The sequence below is a fragment of the Mustela nigripes genome, chromosome 3, assembly GCF_022355385.1.
Source record: "Mustela nigripes isolate SB6536 chromosome 3, MUSNIG.SB6536, whole genome shotgun sequence".
In the NCBI taxonomy this organism is placed as follows: Eukaryota; Metazoa; Chordata; class Mammalia; order Carnivora; family Mustelidae; genus Mustela; species Mustela nigripes.
This window is the reverse complement of record NC_081559.1, coordinates 39476518-39501126: the sequence shown is the minus strand read 5'-3', so window position 1 is coordinate 39501126 and position 24609 is coordinate 39476518. Positions and strand designations below refer to the sequence as shown.

Genomic DNA, 24609 nt, shown 5'->3' with positions numbered 1-24609 from the left:
CAGAGACAGGGTTTCCCTCTCTGTAAAATGGGAGTAGTGCTCATCCTGCCTTCCCATTCTGTAGAGAAAGCCGAAGTCCAATGCTCCCTGCATTTCTGGCCTCCAAGGTGTGGAGGCTGTGGGTATGAGGTGGTGGGAGGGTCCAACGTGCACCCCCTCCCACTTCCCTGGCTGGTGTGGAAGGGGGAGGAGTGTCCCCCCTCTGATCCATCTTGGCTGCAGCAGCTTGAGCTGGAGCTGGTCCCACACCCCACCAATGGCCCCCGCACCTGCCAGTGCCCCACAACGAGGGCCGAGGGCCGGGATGGGAGCAGGGAGCTCACACCTGCACCGGGCACATTCCAACCTGCTGGCTGCGGCTGCAGGCCTGTACCATGAGGTCGCTCCTGGCACCTCGCTCTGGTTGCAATGCCTCCAACTTCCCTCCTCTCCCTGGATTTCCAGCTCCCCTTTCTCCTAACCAGGGGCCTCTCCAAGAACAAGAAAGGCTTTCTTCAGTCGGACTGGCAGTGTCGGTGGGAGGTCTGGGGGCTCTTAGGTAATGTCACCACTTAGCCTGAGGAACTGGCATTGGGTCCCAGGTGTGGATAAAAAGTATCACTTCCAAAGCGCAGGGAAGTGTTGGTGTTGGTCTGAAGTGGTCGGGGATGCTGGGAAATACCTCCTCTGCTTATTTTAGGTGAAGGACTAGAATGGGAACCTAGCAGTGGGGAAACGAATTATTGGGGCTTAATTATCAGGAGCCCCTGCTCTCTCCCAGCTCTAGTGTGGCAGCTGGGCCTCTGGGACCTTGTGCTCTAGCAGCAAAAACTGCCTTTCAGCTGGGCTGCAGCCTCTCCAACCCCACCCCTGCATGGGGACTGAGCCGCACTTCTGGTGGGCTGTTCCCACTAGTGACCCACTCCTCTGGCAGGCAGGCGATTTCAGCTCGGTGACTTCCCATGGGCCTGGCTGGGACCTGAGACTCTCCCTAGGCGGTACTGCTCCCTTCTGGTCCTGCACGGGGCGGGACTGTGGGGAGGTCTGAAGACTCCCTCCTGCCCTCTCCTGCCCTCTTCTGCCCCCTTCTCTTCTATGGCTGGCCTGCCGTCTGCCAGCAGGTCTGAACCAACACCAGGAGCGCTGCTGCGGGTCTGAGAGTTCGGGGGCTGCTCACTGGACTGCTCACTCGTTGGCTGGCAGGCAGAGGGGCTGCACTTCTGAGAGCTACATGGGACATGGAGAGTCCAAGGCACAGAGTGGCGGCCTGAAGGCTCAGAGATTTGTTGATGGTACCTAGGGAAAAAGCTTTGGCTTGACTTGGGTGTTGATTGGAACACGTAAAAGCCTGGGGGGGGGCAGCGTCCCCCAGGACCGTGAGGCTGGCTGGTTACCGTGAGGTGTGCCAATGCCCAGCAGAGGGACAATGACAGATGGTGTGCCCTCCACGAGCAGCTAAAAGTCAAAGTGGGACAGCCACAGGGGGCCCCCTTGGCAGCTTGCAAAATGGTGGCCCTTCCTCTCTCAGGAGGCTAGCAATGTCCCTGTGCTGGAAGACACATACAGGTCCCTCCCCTGTCCCCAGGAGTGTCCCCTACCTTTCTGGGCTGTCAGGCCCCTGATTAGGGCTCAGGGCTAGTATGATGGTCCTGCTGGGGGTGTGCGGGGCCTGATAAGGGGGGACAGAGATTCTATACCAAGAGTGAGAATCAGCCAGCAGGATTCGAGGGGCATGATCAAAGGGACAGAAGACGAGACATAAGACGAGATGAGCAAGAGTTCATGGACTTGGGGTATTCTGTGGGATGTGCAATTTGATGCCCCACAAAGGCCCAAGAGGGCACACTTGCTCCTGGGGTGGCCCTTAGAGGCCCAGAGACAGTGATAGCTGAGGCTGAGGGAAGTGGAAGGGCATGAACTGCCCTGGCAGACAGCAGAGGAAGGAGGAAAGAGGCCGAGGGAAGGGGCCGTGCTGGCATGGATGAACTACTGAGAAGTACCAGAAGACCCAGCTGAGGCCTGTGTTCTGTGGGAGCGCCTGCAGGACATTCCTCCACCGGGGTCAACAACAATGTACGATGAAGACGGATACCAACCCACGGAGGAGTCTGTTGGCGCCATTCCTCTGCAGGCCAGAGAGGACAGCAGGAGAGGCAGTTGCAGAGCTGGGTTCGCTAACACTCGCAGACATGATGATGCCTGGGGTCCTGGGGGCCAGGGATGACGTGGCACAGGCCCTTCACAACTGCCTGCGCCAGCTGCTGCCAGGGTTCTTCAGACTCCAAGTTCATCAGGGCCAGGAGATGGGAGGGGCCGTTTTCATGGGCAGTGAGGGCGGGACAGTCAACCAGGATCAGGGGAGGCGCAGGCAGGGAGGTGTGTGGAACTCAGGGGAACTTCCTGCTGCTCCTGCCCCACTGGGAACAGACATACAGATACGCACCAACCCTGGCTCAGAAACCTCATGACGCAGGTTTGGGTCAAACCACCGGCTAAGACGCCAAGACCTGCTCAGGTGCTGGCTAGGGGTGAGAAGTATTTGGGAGGGACAGTAGGGGAGAGGGAGGAGAGGCCCAGCAGGGACCCCGAGTTCTAGTCCGTGATGGAAGCAGGAGCCTATCCCATTCATTTCTCCTTTTGAAGCTCCTCCTTGGGAAGAGAGGCCCGCAAGAGCCACAGAGGAGCTGCTCCCCACAGTGGGGTGTAAAGGCAGATCTGAGGGGGCAAAGGGTGGCCTGGGGCTGCCCTGGGAGGGTGGCTCCCATGGGATCCGAGACTACTGCAACAAGCAAGGCTGGTTCAAGGCCACTCTACTGGCCTGGCCTAAGCCGTCTTGGAATCAGGCTGCAGGCTGAGCCTCTGCCTCTGGCCTGCCTTTCCTCACCGTCTTCTTCGCAGGGGAAGGCTGGTGCCATGGTCTGCAGCCTGTGGCCGCTCCTGTTGTCGCCCTTCATCCCCCTGTGCATCTCCCACACGCTAATCCTGTCTGGGACACTACTTGTCAGGGGACCTGAGCTCACCTGGCATGGCCCCATGATGGAAACAAGAGAACAGAGAGAGAATACTGTCTCTGCCCCCTGGGTCTGCTCTGACTGTGCCGACAGGGTCCTAAGACCAAACTGAGGATACTGAGCCAGCTAGTTCCCTGGGGCAGGCCAGCATGCTAGGAAGGCCTCAGGTCCAGAAAGCACTATGTGCCCGGGGGCTGAGGGCAAAGAACCCAGGTGGGCTGGCAGAGTCCCGGGGCCCGGGACCTTTCTGGCAAGAAAGGCCAGAAAGGCCAGTGATGTGAGTGATGAGGTGCCCGTGGGCTCTGGAGAGCAGACAACGCGAGGACCAGCACGGCCCTCTCCTCTGGAAAGCCGCAATGTTGCATTCCTCCCACTTGGGTTTAGGAAGGTGTAAAGGTGCTGAGCTTAGGAAAATCCATCTCACAGGGGGAAGCTTTCTTGGAGGCCTCTAGATGTTGGCTATTTGCCGTGGGTTTCAAGGTGCCAACATGAGTCCTCCAGTCAGTCAGGAAAACCCAAAGGATTTGGTTTCATTAGTTTAGCAAACTAACCCATCCCCAGAGTAAGATGGAGTTGGGGGGGAGCTGGTGGTCTCTGGACTGGGGTGAGGCACAGGGCTGCCCAGGGGGAGTGGAGGGCACTGCAGAGCTGCAGCCTGGGTCCAAGAGGGCCCAGGGCACAAGCCACATAGGCAAGCTGCAAGGTAGAACACCGTGCTTGGTAACAGTTTCCTTACACAGCCATATCACACTTCCCTTCATGCTGTTCTCCCCCAGCCCTGAGACATATGGCCATCTTCATGCTCCTGACGGAAAGACCGCATCCCAGAGGGGGACAATGACCTGCCCTGGAGAAGACCGGCCAAACTCCTATTTGTGATGACAGGTCAGGAGCCCATCCAATGGACCAGGCTGTCTGCTTCCCTAGGAGTCAGCAGGGGTTGGAATCCCAGGACTTCCCAGACAGAGAGCTTCTAGGACAGAGCTGCCAAGGAGAGGCTAGAACCAGATCTCACCCCTCCTCCCCTGCCCCAAGATTTAAGCTCTGGAGAGAAAAGCAGGTGGTGTGAAGGCACAGCCTGGGCTTTGGAATTGGCTCACATTGGGGCAAAACCCAGGCTCTGCTCTTGACCTTGGGCAGGTTAAGTGCTCTCTTAAAAAAAAAAAATCTGTAGAATTATGAAAATAAGATCTGTCTGAGTGGTTGTGGAACTAGGACTAACTCAGGTAAGCCCCTTGCCCCACGCTGGTGATCTGTGGGCATTCGTGAGCTAGTAGTTCTGATCACTATTACACTGCATGGACCAGAAAATTTGAGAGGTCATGAACAAAGTATCTGGCATATTTAAAATTGTCATTGTTACTGTTATGCCTCACTATCAAGCAAAAAAATGTAAAGCAGTTGATGTAAATAACTATAATCACTACAATACTTACAGAGTTAAAAATCAATTTTTTATAGCTTTTTTCTTCTACATGTTAGTTCTTCAGAATTCATAAATTATCCAAGGAGATAGTTTTCCCTAATATCAGGAGTAATTTAATCCTTATCATAATCGTATAACAAATGAAAAGCTAAGGCTGGAAAGAGATTTGACTCCCAGGAGCCAGGTTCCCTCTCTAAAAGATTATGTTAGGTCCCCCACCCACTCCCTTCCTCAAGTATGGTGTACCAGGTCCTGGGCTAGGCACCAGGGGCACTGAAGGGAGCAAAACAAGGCCCTGAGCTTACAAGGGCCCAGGCCAGGACAGGGAGCAGCAGGTAAACCAATGCCCAAACTGTCCTGTGTTGAATGCTGAAGAAGGGACGGGTGAGGCGGAGGACCATGGAGGAGGAACACTGGTTTCAGCCCTTTGTGACAGTTTTGAAGGGCTGGAATGGCTTCCTGGGAGATGTTTGTTAGGGGCTAGAATGATTTTCTGGAAGTAGTAAAACTTAGCTAAGAGTGGAAGGGTCACCCCCAGATGGGTGGGGAAAGGGCCGTGGGAAAGAGTGGGGTTCTAGAAATAAGGAACAGCCTGGTCACACAGACACACTTCACACACGAGAGACCTGAGGTGGTCTGGGAGGGGTGGGACATAGGGGACGTTGGAGCAGGTGGGGACCTTGCCCCTTCCACTAGTCCAGGGCCTCTGAGGGCCACGCAAATGTTCATTCAGCTCTGTAGCCTCAGTGCCTAGTGCTATACTGGTCCCTAGCAGAAACCCTCAGAACGCTGCATGAACAAGTGCGTACTCAGATTCGCATTCAGTTCATTCAGACCTGTGGTTCTGACGAGATGGTAGACTGAATGGATGGGGACCTCCTTCCCTACACAACCACAGGAAAATGAGGAAATACATGATTAGAACCATTTGAATATAAAACTAAGCATCAGAGAATAATGGGAAGATCCCCAGTTACCTAAAATAAAGAGGAAACTAAGTCAAAGCCAGAATCTTTATCATGGAAGCTGGGGCTGGGATGATCAAACTCTGACACAGTTACAGGCTCTAGGATTTTCATGCCCACAGGAGGAAGAAGACCTGGCCAGGGAAATGGATCCGAGAGTCAGGAATCTAGGAAGGGCTGTTGGTCTTTAAACAGGGACAGGAAGACCTTTCTCACAGCCCGGAGAGTCCGTACGTGAAGCAGAGCAGAGGTCTCTCCTTCGCAGAAAGGAGATTCAAAGCCCACATGGCATGGGTTGGTGTAGAGGCTGAATCCATCCTACCCAGCTTCCGGGAATCCTAACAGAACTAGCTGGGCCTCTGGAACCCTGGGGTCTTGGTGGAACTAACACCGAAGTGATGAACACAGACCCCCACAACTCACGGCTCCCATGGTGAAAACAATCCCGACTTAAGACGGTCTCCTGATAAAAAAGAACAACCAAGTGAGGAAGTGCGCCACCACAAAGGCAAGGTGACAGACATAACTTATGCAAAAGATAGTACTCTTAAAACTAGAGATAATTGGACACTTCAAAAGACACGATATGTGTCATCAAAATAAATAAAGAGATGAAAGGGACAGAAATCATAATAAAAACTAGGGCACTAAAAAACTAAACTAAAACCCAAAATTAATAGGCTGATTTTAAAAAGCTCCAAACAGAACTTCTAAAACTTAAAAATAAAACCCAAACCTTCACATTCGAAAAGAGTACTAAACAGCCCATTATGAACAGCTACAGGGTCAGTAAACTCACAGATGTTTTTGAGGAAGTGCTGGAATTTGTCACTGGCAAAAGAAAGGGAGATGGAGGAAAAGAGCAGACTGATAACACGGCAGGTTTCTAACAGGAGCTCTAGGAAAGACTGGAGAGAATCAAAGAGAGAGCAGAGAAGAATTTCCAAATGGAAGAACCACACCGAGCCCCCAGCAACATAATAAAAACGATTCTACCCTTTGACTGACTGCCGTAAAACTATCGAACACCAAAGTAAAAAATCAGGTCTCAAAAGCAACCAGAATGAAAAGTTATGCAAAGCTCCCTCTGGTGACAGAGAGGATAGGCTGGAGGTCAAAGAGCCAGAGGCAGTGTGCCAAGTAGTTCCTGGTCCCCGGCACTGTGAGGAGGGTTGTGGGGACGGAGGCAAAGGAACATTCTGGACACAGTTCTCCATCCATGAAAGGTACAACTGTCCTTACAGTTGTTCTGAAGTCTGAAGCAGCTACTTTCCTCATCTGCACTCCCATAGCCTTTGACTCCCCCCACTGTGGAGCGTGAGTCCCCCAGGGGAGCTGCAGTGAGGTCTGCTCTTTGCACAAACTCCTCAAGGCCCTGGAACAGGTGTAAGTCATCTCTTGTGCCCCAGTGCCTAGCACAACATGTGGTATGGGGCGGGAGCCTACTGAACGCGTGACTGACTTATGAATCACATACTCGCTCTTCGTGGCCTCTTCCTAGGCCCGTGAAGAAATCTCCAAACCTGAGTCTGAGAAACGACTCTCAGTCAGCCCCAGGTTCCCTGGATTGCATATTAAAGGCAGTGAAGCTTTCTACAGCAGAAAAATAGAAGGTCCGTGGTGGACACTGGTAGCACCTGTTGGCGTGGTGGGGAGAGGCCTCACGTCTCTTAGGGGCACATGTGACCAACTTTTGAGGGGCTAAAGGGATAATCTGAGTGAAGAGCTTTACCAATCTGGCTCCAGGCACAATAGGGCAGCTACCTTCTTCTAATGACCTCGGTTACGAATGCTGACCTGAGGACTGTGCCCTCTAGCCCAATAACAGGCAGGGTCCAAGTGCAGCCGGATATCAGATATAGACCAGTCCCAGGGCCTGTCCTCCCTGGAGCCCAGGGGCAAGCATGAGCCCCTTAATGCAGATGAAGAACAGGATGGCATGGGGCCAAATACCAGGGCCACCAGGATGTTTCCAGGGAAGGAAGCTGAGAAGAGCATCCAGGGAACATAAAAGCAGAGTGCCTATTTGCAGGGCGACTCCATTTGAAGGGAATGACCACTGGGGACCACCATCTCAATGATCTCAATACTTATTTACACCCTCTTCGCGGATGGACTGAATTTGACAGAGCTAAATACTAAAATGACCACGAGTTATTATAGTAAAAGCAGTAGTTTCAATAATGAATTGTACCAAACTAATCTTCAGATATCAAGCTAATTTCTTAGGCAAACCTTCTCACTATGCGGCTCTTGCATTCGTGTGACTTGCCTGAGGAAACATGAACTCCTCAGAGCCTGGGGTGAAACAGCCTTATTTCCCAAACACCCCTGTCACACCAATACTGGGATTCAGGCACTCTAGGGGAAATGACCCTAAAAGTGAAGAGAGGAACACAGACAGGGCAGAGCCCAGGGGAGAGGAGAAAATCAGTCAAGCTCATGGGATTCTACAGGCCTCCCTTGGCAATTCACATGTGGACAGAGAAGGCTGCCTTTAGACCGAGTGTGTCGCCCCCAGCAGACAACAGCCAACGCCATGCCTACCAACCTCTTCCCTACTCGTCCTCCCTGAGCTGCTGCCCCGGCTCATGGAGGTAGGCTTGCGGCCACTGGCAAACGAAATGGAAGCCCTGACGTAATTCTTCTGTTTGGGCAGGAGAGGCACACTTACTATGGGCACTTGACGTGCTAGGCTGTAATGATGTCCTTAACATATCATTTCCATCCCCAGGACCATCATTCCCCCAGTTTTGGCGGAAGGCATCCTTAGTCCCATTGTTCTTAACAGATGAAGAAACCCGAGGCTCAGAGGTTAGGACATCTGCCCACACACTGCTAATGAACCGCGAGACTGCCTCTAGGAGGACGAGCGAGACAGAGCCACAGCAAGGGGTCACTGAGACGTCCCACGGTCTGTCGTCCTCCCACTGAATGAAATGGCTGCCAACCTCTTTCTCGAGAAGCAGGGAGTCGGGCCAGAACTGGAGTGTGTCAGCACCCTGGGCTGAAAGACTGCTCTTGCTGCCACTATTCATGTGCGCAGGGCTGCCATCGCCCTGCCATCCGGCGGGCACCAATGTGGGGAGCGCAGGGCAGCATGGATGAGCAGATTATGGCTGGCATTTCTCTAACTCCCTAGTGACGCCTGCACCTGCCCCCAGGAGACCTACTCAGTGGTCCCCATCCCTGGATCCAAGAAGTCCAGCCCTGCTTCCCTGCCAAATTCAGCATTATGAGACGCCGAGATGGTATCTCAACACGACAGCCCAGAAACCCTGGAGCTTCTAGAAACAGTGCCATCCAAGAGGAAAAAAGATGCTGTTAAGGGCACTTGGTCAGTCTTTCCTAAGTGATTAATCCGGTAGGAACAGAGGGTACACAACAGCTTACTACAGCATCCTCTAAAGATGAATGATAAGAGTAACACCTTGAAACTAATATGGATGGAGATTTCAGTCACAAAGGCGCCCAGTAACCCATCCACCCTGTCCCCATAACCCCTCTGGGGAACCAGAGTAGGAGTTCTTCAGGAAGACCTAAGTTTCTCTTCTGGAATATAAAGGACAGTTCCACTGGCATGTGCTTACTGGATTCCTTCCAGTGAGTACCATTAAATAGCTCACATAGTTAAACAATCAGTCCGCAAGTCCAGGTTGGGACTGTTCCTGTCACTGACTGGGGTTTCCGAAATAGCAAGGCGGGACAACAGCTGTTGTTCATCTATTCTCTTCCCAGAGCAACTGGGTTCATGGTGACTCTTCCTCACACGGCTGTGGTCAGTGACCCAGAGCAAGTTACGTCCGTTCCCTAGACTTCAGCTCCTGCACATACAGCAGTGGTAACAATGGAGGAAAGCTCTTCGGGGTGCTATCAGGGTCACACAGGATAAGAGATGTAATGTCCCCAGAGGTGTGCCTGACGCCCAGTGTGGGGGCTCACTGGTAGCTGCCATTGTTGCTCATCTCACCACTGTCATTGTTATCAGCGGGCACTCGCTGTGTCACAGACAAAACTACACAGTCAGGAAAGTAGTCTGTGGTGAAGGAAAGAGCTCCTAGAGCAACCTTCCAGGTGCCCCCTTTCTAATAATAAGATTACCTACTTGAGTCTCTGTAAGGACCCAGAAATCCCCCGAGTATAAAGCTCACAAGGTAGACTAACACAACAAAACCTAGTCACAGAGGTGAGGTCAGACCCAAGGGCACAAGCCAAAGTCACTCAGTGAACCAAACTAGCAAGCGTGGCCTTGGAGACAGGTGGTGGCGGTGGGGTGGGGGTGGGATCCCCCAGAGGAAAAACTGACATCTGGAAAGGAAGGTTGCTTCTGAATAGATGTGTCATACCTCCCACACAAGTACTTCAAGTCCTACATTTAGGAGCCCAAGAGATTTGACAGGAGAAATAGTTCTGTGCCAGCTCTTTTCCAGGAGAGCCCCCCCAAAGTGTGAGTCCCTTCCTGACAAGCCTTTGTCAGAGAAGCCCGCTGTGACAGAACCCACAGGCGCTGCCCCCTCTGTGGGACAGGGTGAGGGGAAGCTCCTTTCTTCCCCACCCAGTGGCTTACTTGTTGCTGTCGCGGTACTCGTAGATGTGACATCCTTGAGGCAGTCCAGTCTTGTGATCCAGAGTGAAAGCAAGTTTCAGCTGTGGGAAGAGAGAAGAGAGAAATAATGAAGTCAAGGCAGCATGTGCTCTTCATTCTGGCTGCTGAAATGAGGAAAAAGTCACGACCTGAGTCGAAAATAAAAGTCGGACACCCAAACCGACTGTGCCACCCAGGCGCCCCTAACTAGAATTTTAAATAAAAACTTGAAAAAAAAAAGAACTAAAGTTTTAGAAGTAGAGTCAACAGGATATGCTGAGGGATTCTATGTTAGGGAGTGGTGAGATGGGAAAAGAAGAAATCCAAGACAGTTCAAGTTCTTGATTTGGACAATCAGGTAGGTTCCATGGCTGAGTGGGAAGACTGAATCTAGAGGTGGCTAGAAAGCCGAAAGTTTGGTTTTGGATGTGTCAGCTTTGAGGCACTCAGTAACTTTCTCTATTAGGGGAGATCAGGAACCAGATCTGGTAATGAGGTCTTGTTGCTTTCTGGATTCCAGAAGGGCGTGCTCAGGTGAGTGCAGAATTCAGGGAAATTGTGTGAGTCCTGCTAGAGCTGAGGTGGTGAGGGCAGCTTTAACATTTCTAAACCTAAAGCCAATTATTAGATTTACAGATTAACCAGGTTTTTAAATTGCCAGGGAAATTTTAACTAAAATTAACTGCACATCAGGATACATTATTCTAACTTTTTTTTTTTTTAACTGCAAGGCTGTTAACACAGATCTGCATCATTAGATGCTGGACGGGTTTTCTCTTCCTGAGAGGGAAAAGAGCTTGTAGGAATGGTTTGTCCTCTTACTGACCCAGATGAAAATACAAAAACAGAAACAATCCCTTCTTCACCATCATGAAGCCAGGAACTTCAAGTCAAAGGCATGTTTTCCCTACAGAGCCCTGCTTGGGCCTTCCCAACCCTCTTTCAGCAAAATCGAAAATCATTGTTTTTTTAAAAAAAAAATCTATTAACTATACCATTTTCTCTTGACCTCTCCCTTTGTGGCTGAGGCCAGGCCTATATTCACTGAGTCCATTTCAAAGACTGCTCCACTTAGAAATTTCCAAATCTTTTAGCTCAGGATTTATAAGCTTTATGCAATTTATGAATTTATGGCTTAGAAAAATTATCATAAATGTAAGAGCTAACGTTTTTCTGTGAAACTGTTCACTTCAGTATCATTTACTGGAAAGACTCGAAAAGCCCAGCAGTGCAGGTGGCCAGGTAAACTATGACACAATCCCACGCAGGGTAGCAGCCATTCAACTGTTTCTGAAGGATTTTGATTGATCTGGGAGAATATCTGGATTAGTTGGAAAAAAGCAGGATGCATATGTGATTATATACCAAGAAAACTATGTAAAACGGAACAGGGACCACCTAGAAGAAAGACCGGAGGGATCGATGGCAACAGTGTTCCTCTCCTTTCTTTGCATTTTCCAAATTCTTTAGGATAAATCTAAGGAGCTATGAGCCACAGTCCTTAGTCATGAAGGAATTAAGGGAAATTTCATTCTTGAGGTCAAGAAACTGTGTAAATATCAATTCAACATGGAGGTGACTGGGGAGGTGCAGGGAGGGGACGGGACAGATGAGCACTCCTATGTACTGAATGGAGAACTCATATTTATTGAAAGCCTACCAAGTAAAGGCTCTCCTTTACCCTGACCACAACCATTTGAAGTAGGTATTATGATTTCCTTTTTACAGGGAAGGAACTTGAGGCTAAGAAAGGTTAAGTAATTTGTCCAAACCACAATTAGAATTTCAGCTAAAACCCACACTCTTTGCACCTCACTGGAACTAGAGGACTCAGCGATGGTCTGGACAGGAAGACTGCCGGGGAGAGGTCAAGGACAATGTTTAAGGTGCTCTCCCTCGGGCAGCAGGATGGATGGTGCTGCTACTCACCGTGACCAGGAGGAATAGCAGGTTTGGAAGGAGAGCTTGAGTTTAGTTTGAGAGCGCTGATTTTAAGGTGCTGAGAGGCATTGTCATGCAGATGAACAGCAGGCAGCTTGTATAAACAATTCTGAATTTTTTAGGCAAGACTGTGATCTGGAGGTGCAAAATTTGGAAGCCTCTGGATGGTAAGATGGTAACTAAAGCCACTGGTGTGGACAAGAACACACCCAAGAGAGTATATAGAGGGAAAACGAGGTCTTTGCTAGCACAGCTGGGTTTTGGAGCAGTGCAATGCAGGTTAAGGAGGAGGGGCAAGGGAGTTTTGAGTTCTGTTGTTACAGGAGCCAAGAGGAGAACATATCTCAAGGAGGGAGCAGTCAGCGGCATTCAATCCCTCTAAGAGGTCAAGTAAGAGAGGAACTGGCATCCAAGACCAAAAAGAGTCCATTGGAGTTAGCAACAAGGACTCACAGGAGAGGGGGGGAAGCAGAGGGCAGGGCGTGATTGGGTGAAAAATGAGTAGAAGGTAAGGAAGTGGGGATTGTGAGTTCATGTAGTTCTTTTAGCAAATTAGACGGTGGTGGGGGAAGAGTCAAGATGAATGGATTGGAACAGGACCGGACAAGAGGATGGGGCTTAAAGCAGAGCATGTGGTAGGACAACAGGCTGTTTAAATGCGGATATAAAAGAAGCACTACAGAGGGCAGGCTCGAAGACACGAGAGAGAGGGAGGTAAATGAAGAGTCAAGGTGGCTGAGATGACTGGAGGAACGAGAGGACGCCAACGCGGAAGTGGATGACCCTTCCTGCGCCGTAGCAGTGGGGAGGGCTGGGCAGGGATGCAGATGTATCTGTGGATTTGGCGGAGGTGTGTGTGTGTGGGGGGGAGCAGGATGGGGGATGGTGGTGGTTTGGAATGTTCCAGTCTGATTTTTGTTCTTTTCTGAGAATTAGGAGGTCAAATAATCCACAAGGAATGGAGGGTTTGGTGAGGGAAGGAAAGGGGGTTGGGGGAAAGTGATGAAGGCTTGAAACTGTTTCTCTGGAGAGCAGGAAAAACCGTTGACCAGGGAAGAGCATGAGGGCTGCCAGGGAGCACTAACGGTCCAGCTGAGGCCACAGGAACTGAAGTTTCTATAGCAACCATCTGTCCAGATGTTGGTTTTTTTTTTTTTTTTTTTTTCTAGCAACTTAGACATTGGCATGAAGAAAGTTAGGTTGGTCCAAAGCTGAGCATTTGCCAGGAAGGTCTGAGGGAAGAATAATGGAGCAAGGGAGTAGAGATAGGATATTGGCAACAGATGGGCCAGAGACTCTAAGGGGGAACAGGTGAGAAATAAAAATGCAAGGGGCCGATTGGAAGAAAACAGAAAGATCTGGGTGACAGATGTCTTGTTTGGTGTTACTATTTATTGAGCATGTTATGCTCCTGTGACATGACAATTCTAAGTACTTTTTGCCCAAATTAGCAAATCAGTTGCAGGACTGAAGTGTGACCCATGTTGCTAACCACTGGACCACACCAGCCTCCTGAGTGTCCCTGAGGTCAAGGACTGTGAACTGTGGGAGTCACTGAGTGAGGGAGTGGGGGGCATTGGAGGCTGTGGTCAGAGAGTAAGTTTTCTCTGACCTTGGAGATGGGGCAGTCAGTCCTCAAGATAGGAGCAGAATGGAGAATTGGGAGGTTGGGATGAAAAGGTCTCCCATGAGAGGTCTGAAATTCACCCAGGATGATAACATGATGTTTCCCAGACAAGCTTATCCACAAAAGTGTATCACTGCAGGCGTGCAGGAATGTTGGTAAGTACCTACTTTGTGCAAGGTTCCACACATGAATGAAGGAGTGCAACTAGTCCATGCAGCAGACCGAGATGCCAAGCCCGCAGGCCTTCCTCCTTCCCAATGACACCCTACACTTACTCACCTAGTTACCCTCCCACACAGGCCATGGAATCCAGGGGGAAGCGGATCCAGTGTCCTAGGCTGGGCCTGGCCATTCTAAGGTGACCTTGTACACCTCTCAGTAACTGATCAGGAACCCAAGCCAATCAGTGCCTGGCATCTCCTGGCCTAGGAACTGGTTCAGGCAAGGCCAAGGGACCTAATGAAGCCCGTGAGATGTGAGGGGATGTTTGCTGAGTGCTTCTGGGCATTAGGGCCCAGAGCTGCTGAAGCTAGCTCGCTCTCAGCCTGAGAAGGAAGCCCAATTCACAGAAGAAACAGCCTTTAGAGACCCGCAGAAAAACAGAGCTGGATGCTTGGGGGAGCCAGGCCTGGTCCTTGTCGGCCACCCAGACCTCCACTGTTCTTCTGTAACATCCTCTCTCTAGGACACAGACACATAACATGTCTACCCACTTCTTGGTGCCACTCCCCACAATGCAGCTGAGTTATCTTTCTAAAACAAGCCTGATGACACTTCCTTCTTTAAATACCTCCGATGGCTTCCTGCTATTTGCCACAGGTATAAGAACTAGTCTAACAGCCAGTTAGACTAGTTGGGTTGGCTCCCCACGCGAACAAAAATGGACTGTGACGGAGGGATGGCGAGGGGGGCATGCACTGAGGAGAGGGTGCCAACCAGGGAGGACCTCAGGGAAGGTGACAGGAGTCTTAAGGGAGACACCTAAGCCTGCCTGACAGGGAAGGGTGCCCCCACGCTCTCATTGCACCTGCTGCAAAATCCCAAGCACTTGACCCTCACGGTGGAGCTCACTGTGTGAGCTTGGATCACGCCTTGTACTTTCATACCTACAGCCCTTCCTTAGGCTGTGACTGTTTCTAGAAGGGCCCTTCCTGTCTACCCCAGCAAGACCCCACGCATTCTTTGAGCTTCTCTCTGTGAAAGTTGGTCTTTCACAACTCTCTCCTCTGGTAACTGGAAGCAGGGCCTCCCTCCCCAGTGGTCCAAGGGCCCGGGGGGGCGGAGGGGTGACACCTTCACCGGGTACCCTCCACACGCAGAACACTCAGCACTGCCCACAACAGGTGCTCAGTGCACATCGCTGAGCTGACCAGGCTAGTAGAGAACAGCTGCCCAGTCATCTCCTACACGCCAGAGGCGCCCCCTGCAGGTTTCTGCGCCCCTCAGCATGCTCTGATCCTGGCTGGACAGATCTGTAGTCCCCCAGTCTCATCCCTGAGGTTGTCTGGCCTCCTCTAACTTCAGAGGTGAAGGAATCCTGCCTCACCTCTGTGCCCTCAGGAATGGCCACCAGATGAGAAGCCCATGTGCTCCCATCTTGCCAGCACCCCTGAAGATAGACACAGACAGTCTTTCACTCAAGAATAGTTCTTGACTGTGTCCTACGAGCCTGGCCCAGCAAGCACGCACCCAGGCCCTCCGGCTACATCAAGACCACTGGGCCCCACCCGTGGAGTTGCTCAGTTCAGAACGACTGTCACTGTGACACTTCACCAGGTCCATCTTTTGCCTTTCCAGAGGCAGCGGTGCTAGTCAACCTTTGCCCGGGGAGGACAGTTTCCAATTGTACCCCATTCCTGGAATCGGGCAAGAAGAGAAGGAGGCCCAAGAGGCAGTAAGGAGGTCACTCTGTCAGCCTCTACCAGCAAGACGGATCTAGTTAGAGGCAAGGCTTTCCTCTGGACAAAGGCCAGGCTGATCTCCCTTGGGCAGGAAATGGAAGAGCCTTTTATTTTTAGGGGCTCAGGCTAGAACCAAGAAGAGGGCAGGTGCTGGGGAACTAGAGTCTGAGACTCCTGCTGGGACCTCTTTAGATCCAGCCCTCCTGCTCCAGACTGGGCCCCAGTGGGCGACAAGGAGCTGGGCTGGGTGGAAGGGGCCAGGACTGTTGGGAGAGAATAGTCCTTTCACATTCACTGTGGAAGTATGGGTTATAGTGTTGGGGTTGTCGTGCCTGCAAGCGGCCCTTCTTCAGTCCCTCTGGGCTCTGGGGCAGGGGGATGGCCAGGGAGGTAGCTGGGCCATGTTTCTTGCAGGTGGCAAGTAAGCAACAAGAGTTCCAGACCACAGAAGCCCCCTCAGGTGGACCGAGGCCGGAGAGGAGATGCCCCGGGCTAAGCAGCAGAGGGGTCCATGGAGTCATCGAATGTAACTCTTCAAGGACATGTGACCTTATTTTGTATGCCAATCCAGTGAAGCTGACGGGCCAGACTCCATTCATGAGAATAATGGAAAAAGAGTAAGGGTCAGGAAAGGAAATGGGGCTAAAGGTGGCATGCCAGAAGTTCCCCTTGGCCAGTGAGTGAATCAGGTCTCAATCTGCTCAGAGATACAGTTCCAAACAGCCACGTTCCTAGAGTACATCACGCACAGGCCACTTGGTATTAAACCCCATCGGCTGAGGTGGACACCGGCTCTGAGCTTCGGGTGCTTTTGACAACGCCTGGCCTGACCTTCAATGTTGAGGAGTTGCCAACTTCATCCACAATAGCATCGAAATGACCTCCAGTGGACAATTGGGGTGGGGGGGTGTGTCTCTGACCATGGCCCAGACAGCCCTTGCAGGCTGCTTTGTACCTGAGGTGGGGACCTGGGCGCCAGGTTCCGAGTCCCTCTCACAGGGGTGGGGGCACTCTGCTCAAAGCAGAGTGCCGGGTCTGTAGCCAGGATCACTCTAGTTCAAACCAACATGGGTTCTCCAGGAGGCCTGCAAGCCTCCTTCAATCTGCTAGCTATTAGGACCGAGGTTCAAACGCGGGTCAAGGAGCAGCCTGGGAAGCCTGCGGCCGCCGCATAGTCGGCTCTCACCTCTCCAGTCCACCGGTCTTGCCGGGGTGTCCAACTCTTCCTTCAGCCCAAAGTGGCAAATCCCCCCCACACTTCCCACATCTCAGGCATGCCACTGATGACACTTTTGACGCGCAGAAGGGACCTCCACCTGAGCCTTGGTTTTGCCATTGAAAAATCGTATTAGAAGGAAATCTTCACGTTCTCCGAGGTGATCTTTAGTTTTTTTTTTCTTCTTCAGTGTTTCTTGTTTGGTTTGGATCTCCCGAGCATTGTTTCTTTTTTTCCATCTCCTCTTTGCTTTCTTTTATAAGACAAAGATGCTGTGGACTTGGCTTCCTCTTGGTTCACAAGGATTCTACGGCAAATGTATTAGGTTTCCTTCTCCTAAGTCCACTGAAGTCTTTTTGGACTTGGAGAGAGCTTTTTAAGAAAGAACTTGCTCATTCAGCAGGATTTTCCTCCCCACCCCAAGCTCTGGTTCTGACCTGGAAAAAATAAGAGAGAGAAAGAGCGAGAGGATCTTGCAGTCCTGACGCTCGACTTCCCAAACCACAAAAAAGAACCTTGCTCCAGTAACGTAATCATGGAGATTTCTGGCACCCTGGTCTTTCAAGAAAAATACATCCATCTGCTGGCACAGGGACCGTCAAACTAAATCCTGTTCAGCATGGAGTTCCCGATTCATTAGTGTTGGAAAGTCTATGGTGAGGCTGGCCGCCCCGCTGGGTGACGCCTCCCTGCAGGGGCGTCTCTAAACCCCACAGCTGTGTTTTCACTTAAGGCCACTTCTCCTGACTCCACGGCACCTTGTTCCAGAGGCTCGTTCTATTCTCATTAAGGTTAAATATGACAGGACAAGGATTCTTCAATGCTGAGGCTTTCCTTGCTCTGAAGAAAAACTTGTTGGTCTCTAGAGCTCTGGGTGACCCGTCGGGAAGGCCGCTCTCAAGTGAGGAACCCAGGCCTGTCGCATCATGCTTAGTTGGCTTCCACGGACAAGCCTCCCCGGGGAGAGGAGAGTTCTGGCTTCTCCGGCCTGCCAGTCATGGTGCCTCCTCCACTGGGGCTTATTTCATGGCTCACCAGCAAGTCCGGGTGAGGAGAGCTCTTCTGGCCACTGCCTCACACCCCCTCTGCCTTTACTATGGGGTGAGACCAGCATCAGCAGAACAGGATTCCCCTGCTCGGGCTTTCCTGATAAGGCCTTACCTGGTCACGGGGCCACATTTTTGCTCCTCAGATTTCTGGGCAATAGGACAACAGTGACTACAAGGCGCGGTGAACAAGCATGCACGCAGCCTGTCTGCTCATTCCACTCACAGTTGGAGCATTCTGGATGATTTTCACGGCCCTATCCCTTCCCCCAAGCAGGACTGCCGCTTTCCTGATATTAAAATCAGAGACTACGCTGCCTAGCCACAGGAACTATGCTCACGCCTACAGATGTCACTTTACTTCTGCCTCCTTCCTGTGGTTCTAGTTTTTGGTCTTTCTTTCTATTGTATTCATTTCACTGTTTATTTCCTTCGTTATAAGTCTTCCCAAATCCTTTTTGGAAACAGAAGAGGGTATGTATAGCTAAAATAAGGGTCGTCAAAATATAAGCCAAACATACAAAGAAGTATGAGATCCAGGCAGATTCAAATACAACCTGATTAAACACTGATCATGACAGTAGGCATTCAGTTCATGGAAGAAAGAAAATGGGACATTCTCGTACAATCCTCAGAGCCAGTAATCAAGCTGGCTCTCTTCTTGAAAAAACAGGAGAGAACAGAATGATCTTCCAGGGAATTGGCCTCAGTTTCCAGGGACTTGAGGAGTTGGGGAGTTATATAACCCCAAGCTGGGAGCCAGCAGCTCTGGCCTCGTCTCCGTTCTATCCCAGACTCCAGGGTGGTGCTGGAGTCCTACTGGCCTTAACTTTTCCACCTGTAAAATGGAGCTGAATTCCTCTGTGGTCATCCACAGATTGTTTTATGGATGAATGTGAGATACTTTCTAGGTTTACTGGAATAAAGGATCCATAATAATCCCTGCTCTATCTAGGAGAAGAGAAGCTCTGAAGATTTTAGGGGGACCAGTGCTCACCTCTTTGGGCGGTTTAAATGAAAGAGAAGTGGCAGGGAAGAACTCTCCTGCCTATGGCTTTCTTAGCTAAGAGCAACTGTCAAAGTTCATGACTCGATTGCATATTAATTCTGCTTTCTTCCTCCCAGACAGAGCCAAATGTCTGGACATCATATTCTAGGACAACATCCTAAGGTCATTTCTGGTCCTGGAGCAGCCAATGTGCCATTGTTCCTGGTTCCTGCAACCTGGTATTGCCTGCAGCAGAGGACTCAGGGGCAGCCCCTGGGAGAAGAATCACGGTGCACCACCACCTAGTCACAAAACACCTGTTGATTTGAGAAGGCTTACTGGATGGTTCTGAATAATCTGGAAGGGACACTTTGGAGGCCCTGCAGTCCCTGCAGTTCCTATTGTCATCCAAGATAAACACTGGTATCTTAGCCCTTTTATTTATAAACAACATATCTAATGGATACCATCCTAACTCTGGTAAAAGCCAAACACCTGGGTTTTGTGAAGTTTGAAGAAAAGTACAGGAAGAAGTTTGCCCCTGAGATGAAATGCAAAGACTAAAACTACGGACGCAGGTTGGTGAAGGGTGCTAGAAAGGGTCAGGATCCAGTAGGAAGGAAAACGGACAGACTTTCTGTTTGCCTTGCTAACTGAAAAGTCAGCTTTGGTAACAGAGAATCCTTGGATAATCGCACAGTTGAAAATCACTTAAGAAATGACACATGATGTTAAATTCATGTGTCATTTCTGTTATAAAAATAAGTTTCACAAGAAGCTTAGGGGAATGTTTTCATTAAGCAGACTCTTATTTTCCCTCTAGCTCTTGTATACTCTTGCTAGGGGCTGTGGACTGGGATTCAGGGTGGGGGGCGGTCCAAGGCTCTCCCAGTCTGCACGGACCTTAGGGGGTCCTCTACTGCTCTTTCTGCCCACTAGACTGGACAAGTTCTCTTTCTAGCATATCTAAGAGTTCATGCTTTTGCTGCGACCCTCCAGCCTGGGACTCGGGCTTTACTAGATTAGGACGGAGGACATTCTCCTTGTGAAAATGTAGGCCTACAAACCACCCACCTCCACCACACACACATGCACTGGACACTGGGCACCGGCCGCACAGTCCAGAAGTAAAGAGCACAGCCTCATTCTCAGGCTGTCTGGATTTGACTCCTGACTTTTTTTTTTTTCCTATTAGCTGTATTCCCTCATGGAGTTATTTACCTGTTTCTGTCTTGGTTTCCTCCCCTGGAAAAAGGGGAATAATACCAATGCCAATTTCATAGGGTTTTTGCGAAAATTAAATGAGGAAAACCACCTGAGAACAGTACCTGCCTCAGGCAACAAATGCTCCTGTTGCCCCAAGACCAGGGGTTGGTTCTCTTAAGGAACTGAGATCACACTGGATGGACAACGATGGCAGGCTGGGACAAGCTGGCTGGGACTGGATGGCTCCACTTGAGATCCCTCTTGAGCCTGAGGCATTTCCACAGTCGTAGGGTTCACCTTCCTTCCCGGGGGGCAGTATCTGGGAAGCCGGTGCTCCGCGCCTGCGACTCCCTGGGGGTGCTCAGAAGGAGGACGAGAGGCTTCGAGGTTGCTGGCCTGCCATCACAGGGCCACCCTGACGGTTCTTCTTGGGGGACCGGGCTCCTCAGGCCGCTCTCCGCAGAGGAGGTAGGTGGGGAGGCCGTGATACCCTGTGTGGGCCCTGCCAGCTTGGCAGACGGGCCTCACGACAGAGGATGACCAGCACTTGTGCCCCAGCAATGACTCGTCTGCTAATCTCCACCTGGGAGAGGAAGAGGCCACAACGACCTGCTACAGCATGGAGAGGGCTGGTTTCTGACAGTCCGGATACGAGAAAATTGCTTCTACCATGGCCGGATTCTTCTCATTTCTTCTCGAGCTGGAACATGTCTGTGGTTGTGTATTTAACTATCATGCTGTCTGCACTAGATGGGAAGCTCCCATAGAGAAATCCCGACTGATGACTCCTTGTGCTTCCCACAAGCCTCTGTTGACTAAAGGGTTTCTAGATGAGAGGGGGGGCTCCACAATTAGCAGAAATACGGCTTCCATATGCAACAGGAGAGGCTGCCAAGAGCTTCGCGCATGCAGGCTCTCCTCTTTTATTTATTTATTTATTATTTTTTAAAAAAGATTTTATTTATTTATTTGACAGACAGACAGAGATCACAAGTAGGCAGAGAGAGGAGGAAGCAGGCTCCATGCCGAGCAGAGCCTGATGTGGGGCTTGATCCCAGGACCCTGGGATCATGACCTGAGCTGAAGGCAGAGACTTTAACCCATTTGGCCACCCAGGCGCCCTGGCACTCCTCTTTTAAAGGTGAAGGAATGTAAGCTCAGGCCTCCCCGAAGTCAGCAATGTATCCAGCAGGTGGTGGCACCCCCAGAAATGGACCCCAAGCCTACCCAACTCCAGGATGCCTTTCCCATTCCCACTGGGCCACGCCTGCTGTTTCTTCTCTCACCAGCGGGCCTCTGTGCTGGAGGTGGCAGGGGGCTGACAACCACTGACTTCTCTCCTCTAGATCCTAACAGACACAGGGCAGGAAATGGTGTTCTGAGGGTTGGTCTTCCAAGGCCTCCTGGCTAAGGCATCACCAAAGAACAAGTTGGGGGGGAGGTGCGCTCCTCTGTTCGGCAGAACTGAAATCAAGAAGCTGGACTGAGAGGCCGAGCAGATGGAGCTGCCCAGTTTCAGATGGAAAGTTGGCCTGGAAGAAGAAGACGCATGGGTGGGCCCTCCAGAGGCCGTGGGCTGTGTGGACAATGGACGTGGCAGGTAAGGCCATGCAAGGGAGAGCAAGCGAGGAAAGGAAAGAGATGGACTGGCTCTGCTTTTCCAGTTCAGTGAACCCGTCCTCTGGTTGACAGGCTCTGGCACAAAGCTCGTCAGGAATAAGACCAGAAGGAGAGCCACAGGCTTCTCACCCCAGTCGGCTAGTCAAAATACCGGATATCAGGAACAAAGAGAGAAAAACAAGGTAACAACAACCACAAACTAAGATTTGTGGATAATATAGGACCTATTATTATGCTATTGAAAAAACAGATGGGCACTCACAGAGCTAATTTCTGTTATTTAAGTCATGGGCCCCTCTCCATGACTTCCTCTATAAGATGAAAGCCTCAGAAGAGATACTCTCTTTGGTTCCTTCTGGCCATCCATTTCACAATTCTGTGAGCAAGTGCCTGTCAAGCACAGTCCCCGTGTTGCTGGGAACTGTGCCAGGCACATGGGGGCCCAGGGGAGAAAGGACAGTCTCAGGTGGCAGAGATGACTGTCCCACTGGCTCCAGGGCTCCTGGGGCTCAGAGAAGGCTCTGGTAGAATGGCCTGCATGGAGTGGATGAGGCCAGAGCTGAGTCTGGCCTCAGAGAGGATTTGCAAAACACCAATGAGAAGTCCCTCATAATGGAAGAACACAGGACCTTTGGCCCTCCTAGGCCACAGACCACTCTGGTCGTGTTCATCACTGTGCCTACCAGTTCCTACCAGTACCTAACCAGTACCTACCAGTCTTTGGTGAAGCAGGCACTCACCAAGTAACTGTAGAAGGGATAAATGAGCACAACCAGCGAAGTAGAAATTAACATGCACTGTTCTGTGAATACAAATGGGATTGGTCTGACGATGGAAGTGGAGGGTACAGCTTGGGAATGGGTAAAATAGTAGTGGTGATGGTAACAAAAATGGCCAGGATTTACTGAGCTTACTCAGTAAGTCCTGTGCTAAGCACGTTAATGTGTTCTCTCACTGGATTCTCTTAACAGCCTCAGAGGTGGGTGCTGTGGCTATTCCTACTGGGAATGGAGGCTGTGGGCATGGGCAACTTGTCCCCCATCCCATAGCTGCAGCCGTGAGATGGGAGCCCAAGGCCCTGACTTCCAGTTCAGCCTTTCCCAAAGACATGTGACAGAGGCTCATACCTGGACCCTCTTCCTGCCCATGTCCCCTTCCCAGGCCACCGGCAGCTCTCTGGCGCATATGGCTTTCTGACAGGAGACGGCCCCTGAGCTGAGACCTAGACTTTCCTGGGTGCTGTGCCGGTGTGCCTCCCAGGTGAATGAAAAACTCATTTTTTTTTTTTTTGAGATCATTACAGATTTAGAGAGACTGCAAAGATAGTGCAGAGAGGTCCTGTGTCCTCTTCACCGAATTTCCACCAAAGGTTACAGCTTATGTAGCTAGAACACGGTATCAGGCCCAGAAAGCAGACACCGGCGTGCCTAGTTCTGTGTCATTTGGTCACACTGTAGATCTGTGGAAATGCCACTACCGTTTGGATAGAGAACTGTCCCCTCACCACGCCGCCTTCTCTCCCCACATCATCTCAACCATCCAGCAACACCGCTCTGTTCTCCAGCTCTGTAATTTGGTCGTTTTGAGGATGTTGTAGAAATGGAATCGGTATTTTAAGACTGCTCTTCCAAGTCATCCTAAGAGTATGACTTGATCCACTTGCTTCATTTGTAAGAGAATAGAAAACAGTGACGACCAACAAGAGAAACTAGAGAACAAAGCAGAATACGGAGAGCTTCTGTTCTCACTCTGCCGCTTCTAGTATGTGACTTTTAACAAATTCCCTATCCCAAATCTCAGTCTCCTTGTCTGTAAAAATGGGTAGAAGATTTAAGGATTAAATGAGGTAACATGTGAAAGCACTTGGCAAGCGACAGGCACTCAATAAATTCTAGCTGTTTGTTATTATTAATAATAAGCCAAGGAAGCCTCTGTGCCTCTTTATAGAAAATCAGCCTCTTAACGGTCACAGACGATTAAGGAAGTGACCACGCCAGCCCTTAAATGACCCCAGGTCATGCTTCCCTTTGCTTCCCAAGACTCCACCGTGGAAACAACTGGGGACTTTTAAAAGGCGCTTCAAGCAGGCATCTTCAGGCATACTCCCTCATGAGAACAAGCAGCCACTCCCCATGCCAGATTCACCAGGGGGCCGAGAATTCTGAAAGCGGGCCAAATGACCAAGAGCTCTCTGTTTAGCACAGAAGGCCTCCAGAGGACAGCCGGGGTTTGTGCCGAGGCCCCCCGACAGCACACTGAGCGCAGAGACGGGGATGGTGCCAGACAGAGGCAGGGGTCAGATGTGTGATTGAATTAGGTGCTGCATGGATACCCCACAAAGCTCAGCATCACTCAAAGGCTGGACGGGAGATGGACGACACCGGCCCACACCACCCACAAGGTCATCCTTACTATGACTAGCTATGGAAATCTGAAAAAAAAAATCTCCCCCAAAAATCACATATGCAAAGACTCCATTATATAGTCCAGAGAGCACTTGACTTTGAGCCTTTGAGTAGCTGGGAACCCAGCACAAATGGCTGGCTATATCTTAAGCAACATGCCCAAGGCCCATTGAGAATGGACAAAAACGGGTATTCAGGATCCTTCATGATTTACTGAAAGTGCCATTGTCTGTGCCTTTGCATGGCACCAGCAGGGGTGGGATCAAGGGCACCCTTCCTGATGGCGGGGTCACCCCATGTGTCTCCTGTTCCCTTGGACTTTTCAACTCCCCTGGCCTGCATTCACTCACTCACTTTCTCTTCTTTGAAGTTAAAGAATACTGCCTCATCTATCACTGACAATGTTGCGTTTCAAAGGGACTGGGAGTGAATTCACTTTTTTTTTTTTTTTAAACAAATGAGAAGGGTTCAGCTGGGAAGAGAGAGAAAGAGGTAAGGAGGGAGGGAGGGAGGGACAGCGAGAGCTAATGATGGCTGCTTTCTTCCAGTTCCATGCTGAGGGGAAGCCCTTGTGTGGCATCTAGGCTCTGGGTCGGGGGACAGAAGTCTCATACCGCTCCCCAATGCCCATATGTGCTCACCTAGCCTCGCTTTCTAGGCTTCCTATTGTTTTTCCAGGCCCTCTTACTGGAC

The 24609-nt window shown here is 50.8% G+C and overlaps 1 protein-coding gene across 2 annotated transcripts in view; it reads right to left on the bottom strand.

Moving 5' to 3' along the window:
* DIS3L2 (DIS3 like 3'-5' exoribonuclease 2) overlaps window positions 1-24609 on the bottom strand; it is a 365013-nt gene that overhangs the window by 30784 nt on the left and 309620 nt on the right. For both annotated transcript variants that reach the window (XM_059393719.1, XM_059393720.1), the window contains exon 14: window positions 9949-10028. In XM_059393719.1, coding sequence (XP_059249702.1) covers window positions 9949-10028 — 80 coding nt within the window. The remainder of the gene's footprint in view (window positions 1-9948; window positions 10029-24609) is intronic.